The sequence below is a fragment of the Rousettus aegyptiacus genome, unplaced genomic scaffold (genome assembly GCF_014176215.1).
Source record: "Rousettus aegyptiacus isolate mRouAeg1 unplaced genomic scaffold, mRouAeg1.p scaffold_m13_p_12, whole genome shotgun sequence".
Lineage (NCBI taxonomy): Eukaryota > Metazoa > Chordata > Mammalia > Chiroptera > Pteropodidae > Rousettus > Rousettus aegyptiacus.
In genome coordinates this window covers 53,725,918-53,747,439 of record NW_023416287.1, presented here as the reverse complement: position 1 = coordinate 53,747,439, position 21,522 = coordinate 53,725,918, and the positions used below count along the sequence as shown (strand labels likewise).

The 21,522-nt window shown below is 38.3% G+C and overlaps 2 protein-coding genes and 1 pseudogene across 7 annotated transcripts in view; 2 read left to right on the top strand and 1 right to left on the bottom strand.

Annotated features, from left to right (window-relative positions):
* Positions 1-866: 866 nt before the first annotated feature.
* On the top strand, positions 867-20,718 carry LOC118610029. Of its 6 annotated transcripts, none has more exons than XM_036229887.1 (4): positions 868-1,712; positions 15,546-16,319; positions 16,474-16,596; positions 20,148-20,718. In XM_036229887.1, exons 3-4 carry the CDS (start codon positions 16,562-16,564, stop codon positions 20,566-20,568), a joined length of 456 nt encoding a protein of 151 aa, XP_036085780.1. In that variant the 5' UTR covers positions 868-1,712; positions 15,546-16,319; positions 16,474-16,561; the 3' UTR covers positions 20,569-20,718. The 6 variants fall into 6 exon arrangements, 5 of the variants coding, with proteins under 5 accessions (XP_036085777.1, XP_036085780.1, XP_036085781.1 ...); XM_036229885.1 differs by having other exon boundaries at positions 869-1,712; positions 15,546-15,696; XM_036229884.1 differs by having other exon boundaries at positions 867-1,712; positions 15,546-16,596.
* On the bottom strand, positions 18,074-20,151 carry LOC107516790 (annotated as a pseudogene).
* A 241-nt stretch (positions 20,719-20,959) lies between the features above and the next one.
* SMCHD1 (structural maintenance of chromosomes flexible hinge domain containing 1) overlaps positions 20,960-21,522 on the top strand; it is a 133,170-nt gene continuing 132,607 nt past the window's right edge. The window contains exon 1 of the mRNA XM_016156884.2: positions 20,960-21,325. Coding sequence (XP_016012370.2) covers positions 21,149-21,325 — 177 coding nt within the window. The 5' untranslated portion in view covers positions 20,960-21,148. The remainder of the gene's footprint in view (positions 21,326-21,522) is intronic.

The window sequence follows — 21,522 nt, the reverse complement described above, 5'->3', positions numbered from 1 at the left end:
TTTAGCCCAGAGACTTGAAAACTCATATCCAAAAAGATATTTGCACACCGATGTTCATAGCAGCATTATTCATAGTGGCCAGGACATGGAAGCAACCGAAGTGTCCTATGATGGATGATTGGCTAAAGAAGCTGTAGTACATTTATACAATGGAATCTTATTCAACCATATGAAGAGATGAAATACTGCCATTTGCAACAACATGGATGAACCTTGAGATAATCATGCTAAGAGAAATAAGCCAGACAGAAAAAGTTGAAAATCACATGATATGACTTATATGGGTGATATGATATAAACATAAAAGCAACAAATGAACAGGACAAACAGAGACTCATGAACATGGAGAATGGACTAATGGTTACCAGAGAGTAGGGAGGAGGGAAGAGGTAAAAGGGGGAAAATGTTTTAAATTATTTCTTCAATTAAAAATAAATAAATAGATAGATAGATAGATAGATAGATAGATAGATAGATAAATAGGATTAGGAAGACTTAGGAGTTTATGAAGCAATTTTGAAAGATATCTGAGAAGTTAGGTAATTCTTTCAAGAGTTAAGTAATTTTACAAAATATAATAAGACTAGAGAAAAAGGAAATGCAAACTGCATGGAATATTGGCCAATGAGGTTGCCAAGAGTGTGGTCTTCTTAGCAAGGGTGTGGTGTGTTTGGGCAGGGAGGGTACAGTTATATTTGGGATAATACATGGGTAATATCAAGCAACTAAGTAAACAGGGGACGAGCTCCACCACCAAAAGTGTAAGAGAGTTGTGATCATGTAATGGTTTATCACTTGCAGACCTTCCAACCTGTGACTGGGGAGGAAAATATCATTTCTGGAGCAGGAGAATCCACCAGACAGACAATCGCAGGGTTAAACTACAATGGGTAATGCCCCTGAGTTGTTTTGCCCATGGTGGGAGGTGACAGCTCTGTTGTGGAGGAAGGTGGGGCAATGAGTAGCTCTTACTGGCTTCCTTCAACTCCTAAGAAAGGAGAAAGGTGTCTGTGCTGAAGCAGCTAGTTCTGGTCATTAGCAGAAATAAGTCTACCTTAAGGAGGTCTTTGGATATTATGTCTAAAAGAGGATACAAACCTGAACATTGTCTTGCATGCAAAAATTACTCCCTGCATATCTTTTGGCTTCAGATGTAAGAAAGAGTGTCTGTTCTCCACAAATTAGAGAATAAGTTAGTTGCCTAGGCCCTCAGGAGAAGACCCTCAGGTACTTCGCTCACAAGGATAAAGAATGCAAAACTTTACCAATATGCTGGAAGATAAATGGAATGGTTGTAAAACCAGTTCCTTAGGTATCTGAAAGCTTTGGAAAAAGGAAGATGAGATTATGTCTATTAAGAGACTTGGTTTTCTAGGTACCAGAAGGGTCAAGATCCAAGTTATTTGGACCCAGGGAAAGAAATTCCAGATCTGCTTTTATACCTACATCCTAATGCCTCACATTCTAGAAGAGGATATGGAGAGGTGAAACAACTGGTTATTTGAAGCTTTCCACTCTCAGGTGAGCAAGGAAAGATGTGGAATTAAATTGGGCCAGAAATAAAGTTGGCCACGGAGAAGGCGGAAGATTGAAGTGGCTCTGACACATCAAGCAGGAAACCTCTGATGAAAAGTTGGCGAGCAACGAGTGATACTGAAGACTGCAAATCCCAAATCCCCTGTGGTGTATGTGTTCAATCCCCTAAGGAGAAGGTGAGTGATTGGGTGACTGGGAACTAAGAATGGTATATCTTGGTGACTTTCCTTAAAGAAATCTCTATCCTGGGGCAAAGAAAGGGAATTGAGGAGTTTCCTAAGTAAGAGAGAAATGTGGCTTTTAGGGGAAGAAAAATTAAGGAGACTCCAATTCTATGTGACAGTCACTCGAAGACTTGAAGAAGTTACCCAGAACTAACAAAAGCCAGTGAAAACCCCAACCAAAAAAGGCCTCCAGGCCATATCTCTAGAAAAAAAAGTTTATGAACTTATAGTGAAAAAGAACTGGTAGTGGGATGTCTCAGTAAAACAGAGCAGGGTTTGGGCTCAGTTGGTTCTAAAAATAGATGACTTGCTAGTCATTTTTGCAACTGCAGTCTAGTGTTGTTTGGTTAGAAACATTGTTTTGTCGGCTTGTCTGCATCCTATTGAAAACATTGTTTATCACAGTCTGACTGCTAGCAGAGTTGCTTTACACTTCCTTAGGCTGTAATTAGAGGTTAATTGAAGATCCTGGTTGGGGGAAATAATTTGGCTGACTAGAAGGCTATGGAAAAGCCTCAGTGAATTTGTGACTCTAGTGGAGTACTCCAGGAAAAATTCAGCTAAAGCAGAGGAAAATGGAGAATATGGCTTAAGTGGAGGTAGGAGGCTGCTCAACAGCTGGTGAAATATCTAAAGTGAAACTTAACTCACATAACCAGAAGTTATTTCCTACACTTCCATGGATACTCCATTCTGTGAGAAGACTGAGGCACATGGGGAGAGAAAAACAAAGTTATACTGAATATAAGATACTATGTACTTCCTCTTCCTGTTGTGGTTGGCTTTGAGCTAGAACACCTTGAGGAATTTAGCTTTGAGTTGCAAGCAGTTTTTCTCTTAGGCTAGCAAAGTAGGAGACAATATATTATTTTGTATAAACTTCTCTTTGTTCTGAAAAAGTGGCAGGTTTGGATAAATTTAGTTTTATAATGTAAAGCAAAACATTCTCTAAAATAGAAAGGGTTGAGATACTGTGAATCTAAAAATCTAAAATGTTCATGGGACCCTGTAAAGTGTGTGTGTGTGTGCGTGCGTGCATGCGCACGCGCGCGCATCACTTTGTGACTCTGCTCAACTTCTTTCTTCTTTTTTGAGAAGCCTGTTTTTAGGTTTAGGTCAGAGGAACAGTAGAAGGGACACACCCAACAGCTGTAGGAGCAGGAAATATCTACTTGAAAACTGAAGAACAAAAACATGCGAATTGAAAGTATTTGTGCATATTTTGTTCCAACTATCTTCCATGAAAAATCCACATTTGATATATGTACGATTGGGAATGGGGATGATTGGCTCTCTTTGTACAATATATCCAGCATGACTTAGGCAGTTCTATCTCTACAAACTTATTATTTCCTTTGGAGAGTATTTCTTTTCTAGATCACATTCCACAAGTATTAGGAGCTAAGTCCCACAGTACAGCAAGGGGGAGCAATTACAGGAATGATATTCACCTCAAACTGGACGAGGGTGTATGAAGAGGGACTGGCCTGGGCTTGACTAGATTCAACTTGAATCAAACTATTTATAGGAGTACTTAGAACTAAAAAATATGGACTTTGAGGAATGTAAAAAATGCAAACTATCCTTGTTTTTCATGATTTAAATGATTATGTAAAAGTAAATGAGCTACTTGCTATAATATCTGTTTATCTCTTGTGGGGATGCTGCACTCTAAATTTAGTAACAGGCCAACTTCCCTTGAAGGGGAGAATGAGCAGTATCTAGTTCTCAGGGAAGAGCTTGGTTCTCCATTAAGAAAGTGAAACTAGATAGCAAATGGAAACTTAATCTATGAGGGAAATTGTGTTTCTCTCTGGGTTTTGGAGACTGTCTTTGATATAAGGCAGACATATTTGAGGGACCACTGATTATTAGTGGAAGATAATCTTTGCCCATTTGAAGGCAAGGACTGTAAGCTGCAAATGACTTAGCCGTATTTTTATAAATCAGCCTATATATTCTTTTCAGCATTCATCACACTTTTCGTCTCCCTCGGTTCAGTGTTTCTTAAAATGTGGTATTTGAATTGCTTTCATTAGAACCACCTGGAAGTTGTTAAAAATTCCTAGTCCTGAACTCAGCTGATTCAAAATATCTGGTCTTGGAACATCCCTCACAGGTTATTCTTATGAATGCTCCAGTCTGAAGTCCCCAGCAGGATCTCAACTAAGCTGCCAGGAATTAAGGAAGGGGTCTGTGGTCATGAAAGAGTGACAGAGTCTTAAAGATGGAGGTGGCAGTGGCAACAACAAGAATCCCAAGTGGAATATTGGAGCTTCAAAATCTAGCTACTCTATAGAGTCTATAGAGTAGGCTATTTCCTTCTACTGTCGACCGTGGAGCCTTTAGACTGTTATTGCAGGAAATAGTGATTTCCTGTAAACTTTGACTCTCTATAGAGAAGCCTCAAAATACTTTATTTATTATTTGCCACCAACTGAGGCTTCCAAGCTGGGCTGCTGTTAGATCTTTAAGATGGTGATCTTTGAGCCAGGCAATATCTTTCTGCAACCATCTGAGTAGGATCCCCTTTGGGTGTTTAGTTCCATTTTCTCCAAATTTTGCAATGACTCCTTACCAATGTTTTATTTGGAACCTGAGTCAAAAGTTGGGAACTACTGACTTACCTGTCGTGTGGTATGACAGGACCTCCAATGCACTTGGTAATCAGACAGGAGCACCCAGAACAGTGAATACTTCCTCCTTAACTTACATGCCTGCCATGCCCAGCCCACTAAATACTGTCAATCTCATCTTTTCTGCCACCTTTACTTCCTTGAGCATGTTTTGTTCTGTTACTAATCTCCTATTAAAGCAAAACTGATATTTTGTTCTTCTTCCAGTATGATTAAGCAGGTCATATACTACAGTTTGGAACAAAAATCTATTTTATACTCTTAGATAAACTGAAAATAGTAGGCCCATCCCAACTAGTTCTGCTTCTAGAATAATAAACCCTGGGAAATTTCATATAAACCTGGACTCTCTAAACAGTGTTATTCCTGATTTTTGCTGTGCTGATGTCTGAAGACATGAATGATTTTTGTAAATATGATAGTTGTGTAAGAGTTTTTTTTCACTATAAACAGACTAATGTAAACTTGGTACATAATAATTTTGCCTTTCTTTTCCTTTAAATGCTTGTGTTTTGAATATGGTGAGCCAGTCTTTCTGGCTTCTTCAGAAAAAAGTCTGACACCCTTGCATTGATGACACATAAAGTTTGTCTACCCTTTCCTAAATGCCACAGTCTCTTGAATATTTTGGGGGTGCTTTCAGCCCTTTTTATTGTGCCTTCCAGAACCTCTTCATTGCAGTAAGATCACTTATATTCTTACATTTCTCCCCATCTTAATAAAAAAGCATTATCATCTACCCAATGGTCACCCAAAATCTGGGAGTCACCCTAGACTCCTACTTCTCATTCTCTTTTTTTATCTCCTAAAAGTTTTTCATATCAGTCTGTAACACAACCATGACTTCATTCATTCATTCATTCAAGTGTGAGAGTTTTTTATGTTTCAACCTGTTGCTTTTTTGAAAACATCTTTATTGACATATAATTCACATACCATAAATTTCACCCATTTAATGTGTACAATATAATGGTTTCGTGTATATTCACAGAGGTATCCAACCATCACCATGATCTAATTTTAGATATTTCTATCACTCCCCAAAGGCAGCACCCATTAGCGGTGAATCACAGTTTTTTCCCTGGGTTTCTGTAACAGCTTCCAACTCATTATTAGTTTAAGCCCTTGTGATCCATTCTCCATGTTACAGTCAGCAAGAACTTTCTAAAGAGCAAATCTAAGTGTGTCCCATCCTAGGTTAAAAACCTTTGATCGCTTCTTACTCCAATTGTTTTTTGAGTACAAAATCCCAAAGGCCTATAGGGAATCTTACCACTTTTCTCAATTCATGAATATACAGTATTTCAGAATCATTTGGGGATGATGATGGACAGACTTCAGAAAACTGATGAACCCCAGGAATGTGTAGGCAATAGTTGAAATGTAGTTTCATATGTCTCCCCATGAAGAGAAGATGCTAAATTGCATTCAATTTTCCAAGGTTGACTATTTGGAAAAGCAGTTTAATTATATATAGTTTTACCCATTTTATAGTTTTACCCATTTAATAGTTTTACATAGTTTGTATTTTCATTTTATCTATGGATTGGGAAACACAATCATATTTTCAGAGTTTGAGGTTTCTAAAGATCATTCTGGTCCAGGGACTGTGGAGTAGGGAGAGGCAGCCCAGGGCAGAAAAGTCTTATTTGGGGGAATAAGGTCTAAATTGAGCTCAGTTAGTTAAACCAATGGTATAGGGAAGTGGTTGGTAGAGAAGGAAAGAGCCAGGAAGGGTCATGGAAAGGAGAGAGAGAAGTCATTGGAAGAAAGAGTGAAATGTCCATGCCACAGAAATCTGGTCTTTATTCCCTGGGCCACTTCCTCCTTGGGAAGATGGGAGGGTGTTGGTGTTTTTTCTTGTTTTTCTTTGAAGCCCCAGCACCTGGCGCACAACAGACATATGACTGGCAACAAAAGTAGAATGGATTAATGAATAAATGAATGAACACTTCCAATAGGTCATCACAGTTATTTATGTTTCTATGTTCTTTTTTTTTTTTTTTTTCATCTCTACTTCATTAATCGTGTGCTCAGTCTTGTTGAATTGGTCTTAGTTGCATAGCTAGATAAGGGTTAGGTTTGGCACTTGGAAGCACCTGTTCTTATTCCTAGCTCAGTTTTCTTGTTCCTAACATCATGTTGCCTCTTTAATACTGCATAAGTATTATAATATGCTCCTGAGTGCTCTGAGTGTTTCTCAGAGGCTTGCATTAGTTTCTTTTCTGATAATGAGTTTCATTTCTTTTAGCCACACCTCTTACTGGTAAGCAACATTTTTTTAAAGCTCTAAGTGCATAACAGTGGTTCACAAGCTGCAGTTTCTTTTCAGACAGTCACTTTTATTTCTTTTCAGCTATACCTCTTATTGATAAGTAACATTTTTTTCAAGTAGCAAGTGTCACATACTTAAAGCCATCACTCTTTTATTCTAGGTAACTATAGATGCTTTGTCTAATTTATTTAAAAGAGCACCCAAAGTGTGGACTTTCTAATCTGCCATGGTACCTAATGTCTCAATGATCTGATGAAGAGCCTGGTGTATTTGCTAATACAGCACTTTGCTTTCAACTTCTAATTGATCAAAGAGATCTACTAAAACTGACACTTTCAGAAAAACAAGGGAAGGGTGAGGGAGAAAAATAAAAAAGTAAAATGTTAAAAAAAATAATAATTTTTTTTGAAAAATAAATGAATAAAACATTGAGCTCATAAAACAGAATAATACTAATACTTAAAAGTTTTAAAAATAAATAAAACATTGAACTCAAAACAAACAAAGAATATCCGGTCTTGCTCAAATTTCAAACAATACTAAGAAATACTAGAATTTTTTGAATTATATTTATGGTTCCTACCAGATTATAAGTTTTCAAAACAATGACACACTTTAACATTTCAGTACTAAATTCTACACTTTTAGAGCATTTCAAGGAAATTTGATACTTATGATACTTCCTATACAGAGCTTACATAGAGAACTAAATTAATGGAAAAGTGGCTCAATACACTATACTATATGAACCCCAAATGTACTTATCTATAGTGTGTAACTGTCCAGGCTTTGAAGCTAAATATATTTGGATTTTAGTCCTTGCTCTGTCAGTTACTAGCCATATGACCTTGGCCAAGTGATTTATCCTTTATGTTTCAGTTTCCTCACTTCTAATATAGGAATAATATCTACCTAGCAGAAGTAATTGAAATAAGTGCCTCAATCACTCAATGAATGGCAATTGTTATTATGACAACATTCACATTGAGGATATCAGTTTTTAAATGTATCATTCCAGGTTTTTGTGACAAGGAATAGAAACCATCTCAAACTTTTCAAAAAGTAGAAACAGTACGTTTGACTAGGAAACTGTGTAACTTTTGGATTTGCTTGGTGATTAGCAAATTCCACTTGAAAGCTATGTAGCCAGCAGCCTACTTCAAATCATGAACTGGTTCATGAGAACACCATTGCCAGTTGCCGTTTGCACAGTGGACACAACTCCACCCTGGGAAAAGGGTGCCTTTGCTGTCTCCACTACCTAGCTACTATAAATGCTGCTCCATTAATATCTGATTGGTCACATGTGTGCATCTCAGCAGCCTGGGAGACTGCAGGGAGGAGTTTCTCACATTTGCAACCACACTTTCAGTCAGAGATGTGCTCTGTCTGGCACCTAGATTTGTATGATGGGAAATTCTCCAAACTTAGGAAGAGATTGAGAAGCTGGGTAGTCAAATATATGCCAATATGCACTTACACTTCCCAGGGAGCAACAAGTTTGGCAATCAGCTTGACTCCTCTCTTTTTCACACACCCCACATCCAATCCATTAGCAAATATGCCAGCTTCACCTTCAAAATATATCCAGAATCTGACCACTTCAACTCAACTCCACCACTACCAACCTATATCAAATTCTTATTATATCTCTTGCCTGGATTATTGAATCAGCCTCCTGACTGGTCTGATGATTTCTACATTTGGTTCCTTACAGTCTATCTTGAACATAGAAGTTAGAGTAGTTCTCTTAAAAAAACAAAAACAAAAACAAAAACAAAAACAAAAACAAAACAGACCATATTACCTCTCTGCTCAAAGTCCTCTAATACTTCCCATTTCATTTAGGGTGAATGCCAAAGTTATCACAGGGACCTATGAGATCCTTTCCACTATTCCTTCTCTCCCACATTTATATCTCTAGTCTCATCCTCTATTTCTTTCTAACACAATGCCAACCATATTCAAAATTCAAGATGTTTGCATTTGTTTTTCTTCCAGCCAGGAACATGTGTTTCACAGACCTTTAAGACTTGCTCCTATACCTTCTTCAGCTTTCTGCTTGAATGTCATGCTATCAAAAAATGTTCTCTGGCCACTCTATAAAATCGTGACCCTCTGGCCCTGGGACTCCCTTATTTTAAAAATTTTCTCCATAGCACAGCAATTGCCATCAGACATTTTGTATATTTAATTGTTAAATTGTTTCTTTCTCCCTTTATAGAATGTGAGCACCAAGAAGATAGACACCAATTTGCATCCTCACCATCTAGCTGGCATACAATAAATATTTAATGAATAAATGAATAATAGATTTTTAATAATTGTCACTTTTTTATCATTTAAATAAGGTATAATCTGTACATAATGGTGTATGCACAAAATTGTGTCCTTTTTAAACACTGTTTCCACTGTAATATTTTTAGGACACGTTAATTATGCCATTTACACATATAAAATTTTTCTGTTGTTTCTGACTGCTAATACCCATGGTTCTCAATTTTGCGTAAGAGGGGATAGAGAAATCACAAGATAAAGTAGTACATACTTCAGTCCGGAGGGAAAAGTTTCCAATTTTATTCCTCTTAAAAAGTTTTGCCACATGCATGAATGTGTGTGTAAATGTGTGTATGCAAAATCAGCAGAATCATGTTTTCAATTTAGTTCAGGGTGAAAATCATGAAAACTGAGGAAGGAGAATTGTTGTTTGTTTGTTTGGGGTTTTTTTCCAAAATTTTTTTATTTAAGATAGTAAACTTTAAAATTCATGTAACTTTCATATAGTTTGAAATATACTCTTTAAAAATTTTTCCTCCAAATATTTAAAAATGGGATTTAAAATTTGTATTTTATTATTTATTTATTTATTTATTTATTTTTATTATGATGACATTGGTTAGTGAATTCCAGTAAGTTTTAGGTGTACAATTCAACAGTAAGGCATATATATAGTGCATTGTGTGTTCACCACCCACAGTTAGATTTCTTTCTGTCACCACATATTTGACCCATTTTACCCCATCTACCTCTCTTCTCCCCGACTCCTCTCCCCTCTCATAACCACTAGTCTCTTGTCCATGTCCATGAGTCTCTGTTTGTCCTGTTAGTTTGCTGCTTTTAGCTTTATATCCCACATATAAGTGATATCATGTGATTGTCAACTTTTTCTGCCTGGCTTATTTTGCTTAGCATGATTATCTTGAGGTCCATCCACATTGTCAAAATGGCAGTATTTCATCTCTTCTTATGGCTGAATAATATTCCATTGTATATATGTACCACAGCTTCCTTAGCCAATCATCTATCATAGGACACTTTGGTTGCTTCCATGTCCTGGCCACAGTGAATAACACTACTATGAATATCGGTGTGCAAATATCTTTTTGGATATGGGTTTTCAAGTCTCTGTGGTAAATACCCAGTAGAAAGATTGCTGGATCATATGGTAGATCAATTCTCAGTTTTTTGAGGAACCTCTGTATTGTTTTCCAAAGTGACTGTACCAATTTGCATTCCCACCAGCAGTGTATGAGAGTTCCTTTTTCTCCGCATCCTCTCCAACATCTGTTATTACTTGTCCTGTTGGTTATAGCTATTCTAACAGATGTGAGATGGTATCTCACTGTGGTTTTGATTTGCATTTCCCTAAGAGCTAGTGATGTTGAACATCTTTTCATGTTTGTTGGCCATTTATAGGTCTTCTTTGGAGAACTGTTTTGTTCAGGTCCTCCACCTATTCTTTAATTGGATCATTTATTTTTGTTGTTGTTGTTGTTGTTGTTGTTATTGAGTTGTATAAGTTCTTTGTATATTTTGGATATTAGGTCCTTATCAGAAGTATTGCTTGCAAATATCTTCTCCCATTCGATGCTTGTCTCATTACCTTGTGGACGATTTCTTTTGCTGAGCAGAAGCTTTTTACTTTGATGTAGTCCCATTCGTTTAGTTTAGCTTTTACTTCCCTTGCCTTTGAGGTCAAATTCATACAATCCTCTTTAAGTCCAAGGTCCTTGAGTTTTCTTTCTATGTTCTCTTCTATGCAATTTATTGTTTCGGGTCTTATATTCAGGTCCTTAATTCATTTTGAGTTAATTTTAGTGTGTAGTGATAGAGAACAGTCTAGTTTCATTCCTTTGCAGGTGGCTTTCCAGTTTTTGCAGCACCATTTATCAAAGAGGTTTTTCTTTCTCCACTGTGTGTTTTTGGCTTTTTTGTCAAAAATTATTTGCCCATATAAATATGGGTTTATTTCTGGACTCTCAATTCTGCTCCACTCATTTTTGTGTCTGTTTTTCTGCCAAAACCGCACTATTTTGATTATTGTCACTTTGTAGTATTATTTGAAGTCAGGCAGAGTGATGCCTCCAGCCCTGTTCTTTTGTCTCAGGATGGCTTTGGCAATTCAGGGTCTTTTGTGCTTCCATACAAATATGATTTTTTGTTCCATTTCTTTTAAAAAATGCAGATGAGATTTTGAATGGAATTGTATTAAATCCATATGGGAAGGAGAAATTTTTTGAATAAGCAGCAAGCGATTAGGAAATTTGGTCCTTAAGTGCTTTGGGGGAACTTAATTTATTAGTGCTATAATTGAGTTTGAATGCACAGGGTAAGTTCGAGCAATATGGAAAAGGATTTGTGGGATTTCATAATGAGCTTGATGTGGAGGCAATAGCAGTTTTTCGAGCACAATACTAATCAATACAAGTCAGTTTTAAAAGCTTGTAATATACTAAGTTGCTTATTAATCTATGGGTTTTACTATTATGGAAATGCTGTTAACCACAATCACAAATGTCTCTTAAGTGAGAAAACACTGAGTAAAAAGAGGAGGAGGTCATCATTCTTGCAGCGACACTTAAAAACCACTACATGACACTCCTAAAGAAGAATAAGTTGAGATGGTTTGCTCTATAGGTTAACAAAATATAATAAAGTTAGACAATTAAGGCTGTGCAATATTAGCAGAGAGGAGAAAAAATAAACCAGAAGAACAGACTAGAAAACCCAAGGATAGAAGCATGCATTTATGGAAATTTGGTATGTGAAAAAAAAGTTACACAGGACCTAGCAGGGAAAAGATAGACTGATTATTCAATACATAATGCTCAGACAATTAATTCTTCATTTAAAAAATGAAATTGGATTCCTTTTCAGTATCATACATAAAAATCAATGCCATACAAATTAAAGACTTAAACTTGAAAAATGCAAAAAATTAAACTTTAAAAATAAAATTTGTCTGCAACCTCCAGTCCTGGGCTTCCTTCCCTTTGTCCTGTGCCTTTAAGGGCAGAGTATAGTTTTTTGGAAGTCCTGTTTTTACAACTAGGACCCAGGGAGCCTCCAGAGTGAACATCAACCTGGCAGAGGGCCTGGGATGAGTGGGGGCCAGAGAAGCCAGTGAGGAGGTGAGTGCAACAGTTTAGCCAAGAAGTAATGCCAACTAAAAAAGAAAATTGCCTTCCCAACACACAAGTCACAGAGGCTAGTGGCCACCTATGCCTTTGTCCCAGTGAATGCAGACACAAAACTGACAGCACAATGCTGATATGAAGGAGAAGCAAGATTTACAACCAAAAGTATCCTTAAGAAGGCTGGAGAGGTGGGAAAGTGGAGAAGGGAAAACAAGAAGAATGAAAGAACAAACCATGCCCCCATCCCCACTGTCTCAATCCCCACATCAGACTTGAGCTGAATAGGAGGAAGAAACTTTAAAGTGGCTGTGAGATTCAAGTCTGAGTTTAGATTTGAGCTTTTATTATCCCCAAATGGTACTGTTCATTCTGGTACCTGGAAGTGATTAAGGTCTTGAGATCTGTCTGAAGAAATCACCAAAGAACAAGAAAGAGGTCAGACAGAACTCCTTTGAAGACTGTGGTAGAAGAAAAAAGCTAAATTGAATCCTACCAAGTTAAGCTTGCTCAATAAACTGGTGGCATGTGTTTGAGGAAATAAATAATAAAAATAAAAGTAAAATTTCAGAAAACCTTGGTAGTAGAGGAATTTTTAAAAAGAGACAAATCATAATGGAAATAATTGGTAAATTCAAGCATATCAAGATCAAGTACTACTGTTTATTTAAAAATCTCGGAAAGAAAGAAAAAACGCAAGCCACAAACTGGGGGAAAATGCTAAAATGTATAATCAACCAACATTTAGTAGCCATAACATATAGAGAACTTCTTTGAATCAATAGAAAAAGCCAAATAAACTCATTGAAAAATGAGCACAGAGCATGGACAGGAATTTCACATAAGAGGAAACACAACTAGGAAATAAACATATGGGAAAATGCTCAATCACATTTATAAGAAGGTAAATGCAAATTACAACTACAATAAGCTACTATTTTACATCCGCCAGACTGACAAAAAAATTTTAAAGGAAAATACTTCTAAGTGTTGACAAAGAAATGAAGCAGCAGTAACTCTTGTATACTGCTGGGCAATAATTTGGCATTATATGGTAAACTTGGAAATACACATACTCTATTACAACTAACATATATACTATACAATATAGCCATCACATAAGAACATCAAGATAAAACACAAATATTCAGAGAAGATTGATTTTAAAAAAGCAAAAGCAGACAAACAAGAAACCCAAATCCTGGAAATAATTAAAATGTTCCTTGATAGAAGAATGGAAAAATTGTGGGGTATTCATGTCAAGAAATACTATTTAGCAATAAAAAATGAAATAGTTACGTGCATCAACATAACTGAGTCTCACAAATATGCTAAGCAAAAAAAAAATAGTTGTAGACGTATAAATCTACAAGTGATATTGTGATTTACAACATAAGGTATATATTTGGTCTTCGTTCCCACTTCCTGTCACATAGTCCCCAAATCCTTGGAATTTCTTAAATGATAACAAGCCCCTTTCAACCACATCTGAGTTTATGTCAATGAGGGCATTTTTGGAAAGCCCCTAAGGCTGGAGGCTTATTGTCAGGAGAACCAACTAGGATTAGAGGGTTGGAAATTTTCGTCTCCCTACACCCCCACATCCTTGAAAGGGAGAACAACTGGAGGTTGAATCGGTCGCCAATGGCCAATGTCTACATAATGAAGCCTCCACAAACACCTGAAAAGACAGGTCTGAAGGAACTCTACATTGGTCAACACATGAAGGTTCTGCAAAAAGGCAGAGAGCCCTGAGGGAGCATGGAAGCTCTATGCCCCTTCCCCTATACCTTGTCCTACTCATCTGTTCTATCTAACCGTTCCTGAGTTATATCCTTTTGTTAAAGAGAAACCCACAGGCTCCAAATGGCATTGCTCATGCTGAAAGCCCATGTTACCAAACCTGCAAACCATATCTAACTGCAGTTTCAACATCTCTCAGAAACATAATCTTAATCAACCAGTCTGAAATTTTCTGGTCAACGCCAATGAGGTTATTTGTCATGTGGGCTCTTTCCATTCCCACCTCCCCCATCCCCTGAAAGAAAGAAATCTATTCTCCCCCAAATCCTTTCTTTTCTTTCTTTAATAGCTCTCTTACCTCACCTTTCTTTCTATAAAAATCTTCCATTTTTTTCAACCCCTTGCAGCGCCCTTCTAGTTACTAGATAGGATGATGCCTGATTCATGAATCACTTAATAAATCCTATTAGATCTTCAAGTTTACTTGGTTGAAATTTGTTATTTTTTAACACTTTTATAATAAACCTGTAATCTAGTAAGTAAACTGTTTTCTTGGGTTCTGTGAGCAATCTAACACATTAGATGAACCTGTGGAGTACACTGTGCGACCTCCAATTTATAGTCATTAGGTCAGAAGTACAGGTAACAACCTGGATTTGCAATTGGGCAAAAGTGAGGAAAAGGGACATGACACTCTCTCTAAGTAGATAGTGTCAGAATTGAATTAAGCTGTAAGATGCCCAGTTGATGTCACAGAATTGCTTGATATGTGAAAATCCACACATCTGGTGCCAGAAATGAAGTAGTGTTATAGTAGAATATTGAGTAGATGAGACATGCATAAGGAGTGCATTGTTTTTCCTTTATTAACATACATTCAAAAACTTTCAAAAACTGAATTATCTATTGTAATCAGAAGACAAAAATACCTACACATTTCAGACTAGAGATTACCTCAGTAATAAAAAGATGGAATTTTGGGAGGGGCATACTGGAGCCTCCAAAGTATGAGGAAAGCTCTTTTTCTTAAGTTGGGCGGTGCCTACACATGTGTTTGTCTTTTAACAGAAATTTAGATAGCATATACTCTTTTAAATTTATTAAATATTTCATGATTTAAATATAAGAATCTAAAAACGGATTGAATAAGAAAACGCAGACTTTGTAGAAGTAGTGGCAATTTAAGAACTCAAATGCTAAGTATCATTTTTCATATATAAAGAAAACATTCAGCTACATAGATTGTTAAAGGAAAATAATGTTTTACAAGCAGAAAGTGAAAACACAATTAAACAGGTAATTAAAACATTTTAAGATGTTTTATTCAAAATTAGTTCCTAAAGCTACATAGAAATTAAAGCTAACGCATCAGAAGAAAGTTGGCAAAATCCTACATGGCTAGAGATATATTTTGTGATATTAACATATTTTACCATTTTCCCTCCTTTGATTTTCCCTTAACTAACCCCACCAATTCTTTACCCAGTTCAAGAAAATTATAGGGTGTGCTTTCTTGTCTCTTTGTCACAGACTATAACTTAGGTAGCCCCCAAAGAACCATGCTTCTCATATTCTTGCCTGTTCTGTAGTCCCTCTTCTTCAATCTACGTTGGCCCTGTGACCAGCTTTAACCAATGGAGTATGACAGAAGCAATGCTGTTCCAATGCAAGTCCTGAACCTTAAGATAGTTTTCAAGCTTCCACTTTTGTGCTCTAGGGGAAGGAAACCAGGTATCATATAAGAAGTCTGACTACCCTGAGACCTCTCAGTGAGAATCCCAACCTAGCCATGAGGAGAAGTATGGGAAAAAGATCTGAAGGCTCCAGCAGAGCTCCCATGCAACAACCAGCACTGACTTGCCAGCCATGTGAGTAAGGCATCTTGGAAGTGACTCCTCTAAGAACTGCCCACGCTGATACCATGTGGAACAGAGAAGGTCTATTTCCACCAAGCACTGCCCGAACTGCAGAATCATGAGCAAATAAAGAAAATGGTTGTTTCAAGCTATTAGGTTTTGAGGTAATTATACCGCAATTGATAACTAAAACTGGTTGCAGGGTAGAAAAGAAACTTTCCTCCTGGGAAAGTCTTTTTTTTTCTAAAAACTTTAGAGTGCCTTGCAGAAAGATGAAGATGAAAGGGACTTTAGAGTGCCTTGAAGAAAGATGAAGAGAGAAGGATTTTGTCTAGATTAAAAAAAAAATTCCCCTATGGCTGGTAAGTACCATCTCTATGGAATTCCCTACTCCCCTAAATAGCTGTATAATAGCATCCAGACAGAAAGGTTCAAAAGAAGCTTCGCAAGTGATTCCTATGTCCCAAGTGACACCAAAGCAACAGGAAGTCACCAGATCCAACGGGGCCGTGTAGACATAAATGAACCTCTCCCCTCACCACCCAGAACTTGGAACTTGTTAAAATTGGAAACAGAAGATGTTCTCTACCAGTCTGGTAGACTGGGGTTCAGAATCATAAACTGTATTACAGAAAGTAAGTATTTTTGCTGTTAAAGTCTGAACTCCTGGCACCAGAATTGTCCTTACATTTTCCGGGGGAGGGGGGGGGGAATGTATACTTCAAAAATAACAAATTTAAGAAGACAGGAGAATTTAAAAAATGACTTTCTTTGCCTTTTATTTTCTAGGTATTTTTATTTGAGGGAAATATTATCAGCAAATCCTAAGAAGACTACATTTCCCCCCCTTCTTTCTGCCTACTATCCTGTATTTTTAATGCTTTTTCAAGCTGGCGTCATCACAGTTCACAGGTATCAACACTCTCCAAATCAGCAGCATTTTCTTTAAGTTTCTATCTGTTGTTGGGAGGGAACCACTCAAGAGGTTGGCTATGTAACTAGCTTTGGCCAGTGATATCAACAAAAGTGTGGCAAGCAGAGCTTTGATAGGCACTTGTGCATTGGAGCTTTTTCTTTTGAAATTCTGTGACAGCCAAGTAAGAAACTAAGCTATTGGAGATGACTAATAGAAAAGAACTAAGCTTCAATTATCAACAGCCTCAGCTAACTGACAGCCATGTGAGACCATCATGGATCAACCATGGTCAAGCTGCCAAGTGACTGCTGCTATTTATGTGATCTCAGGTGAGACTGGCAAAACTGCCTAGTTAAGTTCAGCCCAATTTATGGAATCATGAGAAATAAATGGCTCCTGTTTGAAGATACTAAGCTTTTTGTTTTCCCATGTAAAACTATTTACTGAACATTGTTCAATTTACAATAAAGTAATATACAGTCCGATCACATTCCGATTACTATGAAGTTAGTTTTTCCTGATTTCTGCTGAAACTGTAACACAAATACTGAAAAGACTGAGCCTATATATAAGGAATGTGTTGGGGAAAAAACCGAAACATACAGATTAATAAGTTAGATTGCAAAAGTTTGTTCACTAATTAAGTCCACTAGATGCTAAACAGTAGCATCATGATTAGTTTCATGAGCAAAGACATTCCATGAATCATGATCTTTTAGTCAATATACATAGCATAAGGATATCAACGTTTTGTAAAGGAATGGTTCTCTAGAAGGAAATTTAAATGTCCATTTAATCCTTGTTTGGCTAATTAGACACACCAGTATTTGTTTAGTTTCCTTGTCTGAGTGGAGAGGTTGTTGGTAGTAAAAATTTTTCCTTTCTGGGAGTTTTGCAAATAAGCTTACATTTTATGACTATAGTTGTAGGTAGGAATTCTAATAAGACTGCTTTAAATTGTCCAAAATAAATTATTTACATCATATTTAAATTATCAATTAAACTCTTAATATTTAAATTGTCCAATTAATTACATAATTATCTTTTTTCATTTGAAAGGTTATATCTTCAGGAAGATTTTCATTTTAACTTGAGGTGATCTATTTCTTGTCTTGCTCAGAGTGATGGAATCCCCAAACAATATAGACTTGCTCATGTTGTGAAATGTCACTTTGTTTTGGTGAATGTAAAAAAAAAAAAAAAAAACCAACAGCAACCATCTACATATGTATTTATGCATACACACAAAAACAAATAAACCCAGAATGGTTAAATGTGAGTTTTGACTGAGTAACGACTATGAAAATTTTCTAACATTTAAAAAAATTCTTCCTAATGCAGATAACATGCCATGGTATCAAATGTTCTTTTCTCATAAATGAAGCAACTACAGAAAGCTTTTATTTGTTCAAAGTAGCTATTGCTATTGCTGTGAACAACAGCAAAAAAAAAAAAAAAAAAGCAACCCAATAATCCCCTCAATACTATTCAAAACGAACATATCAAACTTAATTTTCATTAGAATGTAATTATTTTTCACACTAATAAATTGTAAAACCATATACATGTATGTTTATATAAACAATTATTGAGCATCTTCTGAATGAGAATGCCAAGTTTATCTCTTCATAAAAAGCAATTACAATTTGAGGACACTTTTATATTTGCCTCTTTGCCAGCACCAAGTCTACTTCATCTGCATATTTCCATTTCATAGGAAACATTAATTCTCCAGTACTCTCTATGACACCGATTATTTGTTCAGGATCAAAAATGCTGTGAAAGTTTCTTGGTTTGTCAGCAGCATCTCTTCTTTGATTAGCTGTCATTAGATTTACTGTCAAATAAAGAATTTTTTTTTGTACCATCTTTTTCTTTACCAGTTTTTGAGAATTAAATACTTCATTTAACTCTGGACCATCTAAATTTTCTTCATGTTTTCAAGTACTGTCAGTATCTGTATATATCTTCCACTTAAGAAATACTTTATCTTCCCATGTACTACACATCAGTCCTATACATTTTCCACTGCAAAATTTCAGGGTCTATCTCTTTGACTTTTTCACTCTTTTCCATTCTGTTTCCTTCCCATTCTTCACAATGTAGTTTTATTGGAAACCATTTTTAATTGTGGACGTAAAGAGCTATTATTCACTGCCTCGCAGCACCTCTGATCTGGGTCTGTGGTATGTCACCTCAAAGGGGCCACATCCTGGGGAGGGAAGATCTGGGGAACTGTGCAAGAAGACATTAGGTTTTGGGGTAGGTTGTAATGCAGCAATAGATAACTGATACGGTGACATAAATATTTATTTTCTATGTAAGATGGCTAATGAAACTAAAAATTAATTCAATAGAGAACTAGTTTTGGAACTGGGTCATTTCAAACTCCTATTTGAAGAGTTTCTTTGAGAACAAAAGTGACTGGCAAATGGTTCCGAGGCTGTTTCAGACTGCCATACTGCCATAAAAGACACCAATTAAGACTTGACTTCTCAACAAATAGACATCGTTTCCACCAATACTTGCTCATAATGTTGTAGTACACTCCTCTGGCAGCATTTTGGATCTCTCTCCTCCTAGGAATTATCCTGAAATCTCTTCTAAAGACAAGAGTTACTGTCTGTAGTCATGTATTTGTATAATTTAGTGTTGCAGAGAAATGAGAAATTGCTGGTGAACTTCCAAACCTTGTCCCGATTTGATGAAATAGAAAGGCAATTCATTTTATCCATTAAGATTTGTATTTTTCTTGAGTTATTTAAATCAAACACCATTACATAATGGAACAGAATGTAAAGTTTATATTAATTTGAAAGGTAAAACATGAGACGTGTAAGAAATCCCATAGGTGCTGAGAGTTACTTTGATTTTTGCCTCACCCCTAGCTTCCCTTCAGGAATATAAATGGCATTTGGCCACAACTTACCCCTTCTTTTTTTTTTTTTTTTTTTTTTATCAACTTGCCCAATTTTGTTTTCCACTACCTATTGCTCCATTCTCCCCACTTCCAGGTCTATTATTTGTTCACCCAAACATACGCCTTTACACTTTTGTTCCAACTGTGTGTTCTACCTATATAATATCTTTGTCTAGCCACACAGACTGATTCTGGAACAACTTTGTATAGACAAGCAAATCTAGGTTTCCAACATTCAATAATGATATGAAGACTACCCACGTAACTAACCATGAAGATTTAAGCAAACCTAGTAAACAAAAATACTAATTACCCAAAAGTTCCGTTTGGAGAATTGAAAAATACCCCACTCTGCTACCCCTTGGACTTAGTGAATCTGCATAGTACCCTCAAGTACAAAATATTCACTAAATGTTTTTAAGAATTGCCGGGTGAATGACTAAACCTACAACTCCAACGATGACAGTATTTTGCCTAATTAGGACACTACACGCCCACTTTAAGGCTATTTAATGAAACACAAAGGCTTTTATTCAAAGTATACTATATGTTAAAGCATTTTAAGAATGCTGTCTAATTAAATTCTAATAACTCTTAGGCATAGGTGTTCTCATTTACAATTTTCAGCAACAAGGGAGCGGAGGTGGAGGTAGAGGCGAAGGCATATAGTGGGACGATTCAGATGCAGAAAGATACCCCAGCCACGGGAACGCTGTCAGCGCTCCGGACCCCTCGGAGGCCTCTCGAAGGAGACTGCGTTGGTCACAGAACCTTGGTTCCGTCGTTCTCAGGGACCAATTTTATTTGTATGGCCCACAGTGGAGCCCACATAAAACCGCTAGGAACTGAGGCGGAAAAGGTGTTGCAGGGTCTCTCGGCCTGTTTTCTGTCCTTGAGGATCCACGTGCTTGCTGTGGTGCAAGTTTCGCCCAGCGAGGCCTGTGAGCCTGACACGTCCTGCCGCTGGATTCACGCGACCCGGCCGCAGAAGGCACAGCTGAAACAGCGCCGCGAGCTTGAGGCCGTGCAGGCTGGGTTGAAGGAATAGCGAGGCGGGACCCTTTCACTCGTGAGAAAATAGTCGTCGGGACGCCACCCCTGCAGCTCCTGATACTGCCTCTGCCGCCTCAGCTATTGGGTCGCCCCCCCAGAGCGCAGGCGCCCACGAAGGCCCGCGCTTCCCTCCAACTTCGCGAGGACGAAAGAGGCGGGCCAAAGCCCCGCCCCAGCCCGTGGGGTTCGCCCCGCCTCCTCGAGACGCTGGCGGCCTCTCTTCCTCCTGCGCCACAGTTCGGGGCGGCGGCTCAGGCCTCGGTTCGAGCTGCGAGACTCGCGTGGGCGGCAGCAGGCGCCGGTCCCGACCCTACGAGGAGCGCGCCGCGCGCCCCCTCCTCCCTGGGAGCGGCGGGCCGCGGAAGTGACGTGGTGTTCGGGCAGGAGCTCGTTTGAATCGGTTCCCGGGTGATCCTCGCGCTTGGGGCTGCTTGGCCGCCGCCGCCGAGGGAGGAGCTGCAGCGCGCCGGGGTTGAGGCCTCGCGCCACCCGGGGGACTGGAGCTGAAGGCGCCGCGCGGAGCCAGCACTTGGGCCTGAGCGCCGACGCTGCTGTTTTTTCTCCTTCCCCCCAATATGGCAGCGGCGGGCAGCGGCGGGCCCTTGGTGGGGACTGGACAGGGCGGCGGAGGCGACGGCTGCAGGACGGTGTACTTGTATGACCGGCGTGAGAAGGAGTCGGAGCTCGGTGACCGGGTGGTGCAGGTCGAGGAGCGCTCGGACTACGCGGGGTTCCGTGCCTCTGTGTGCCAGGTACGCGAAGGGGCGAAGGAGGGATGCGCGGGGAGAGTTTGGGTTGGGAGGGTGAAGAGAAACCCAAGTTTCTCACTAAGGGCAATAAACCTGTCACCTGGCCCTGGTCCGGCAGCTTGGCTTCTCTCTCCCGGGTGCCCGCCATCTCCGTGGCCGGGCGGCAGGAACCCTTGGGCAGGCCCTACGCCGGGTCTCGG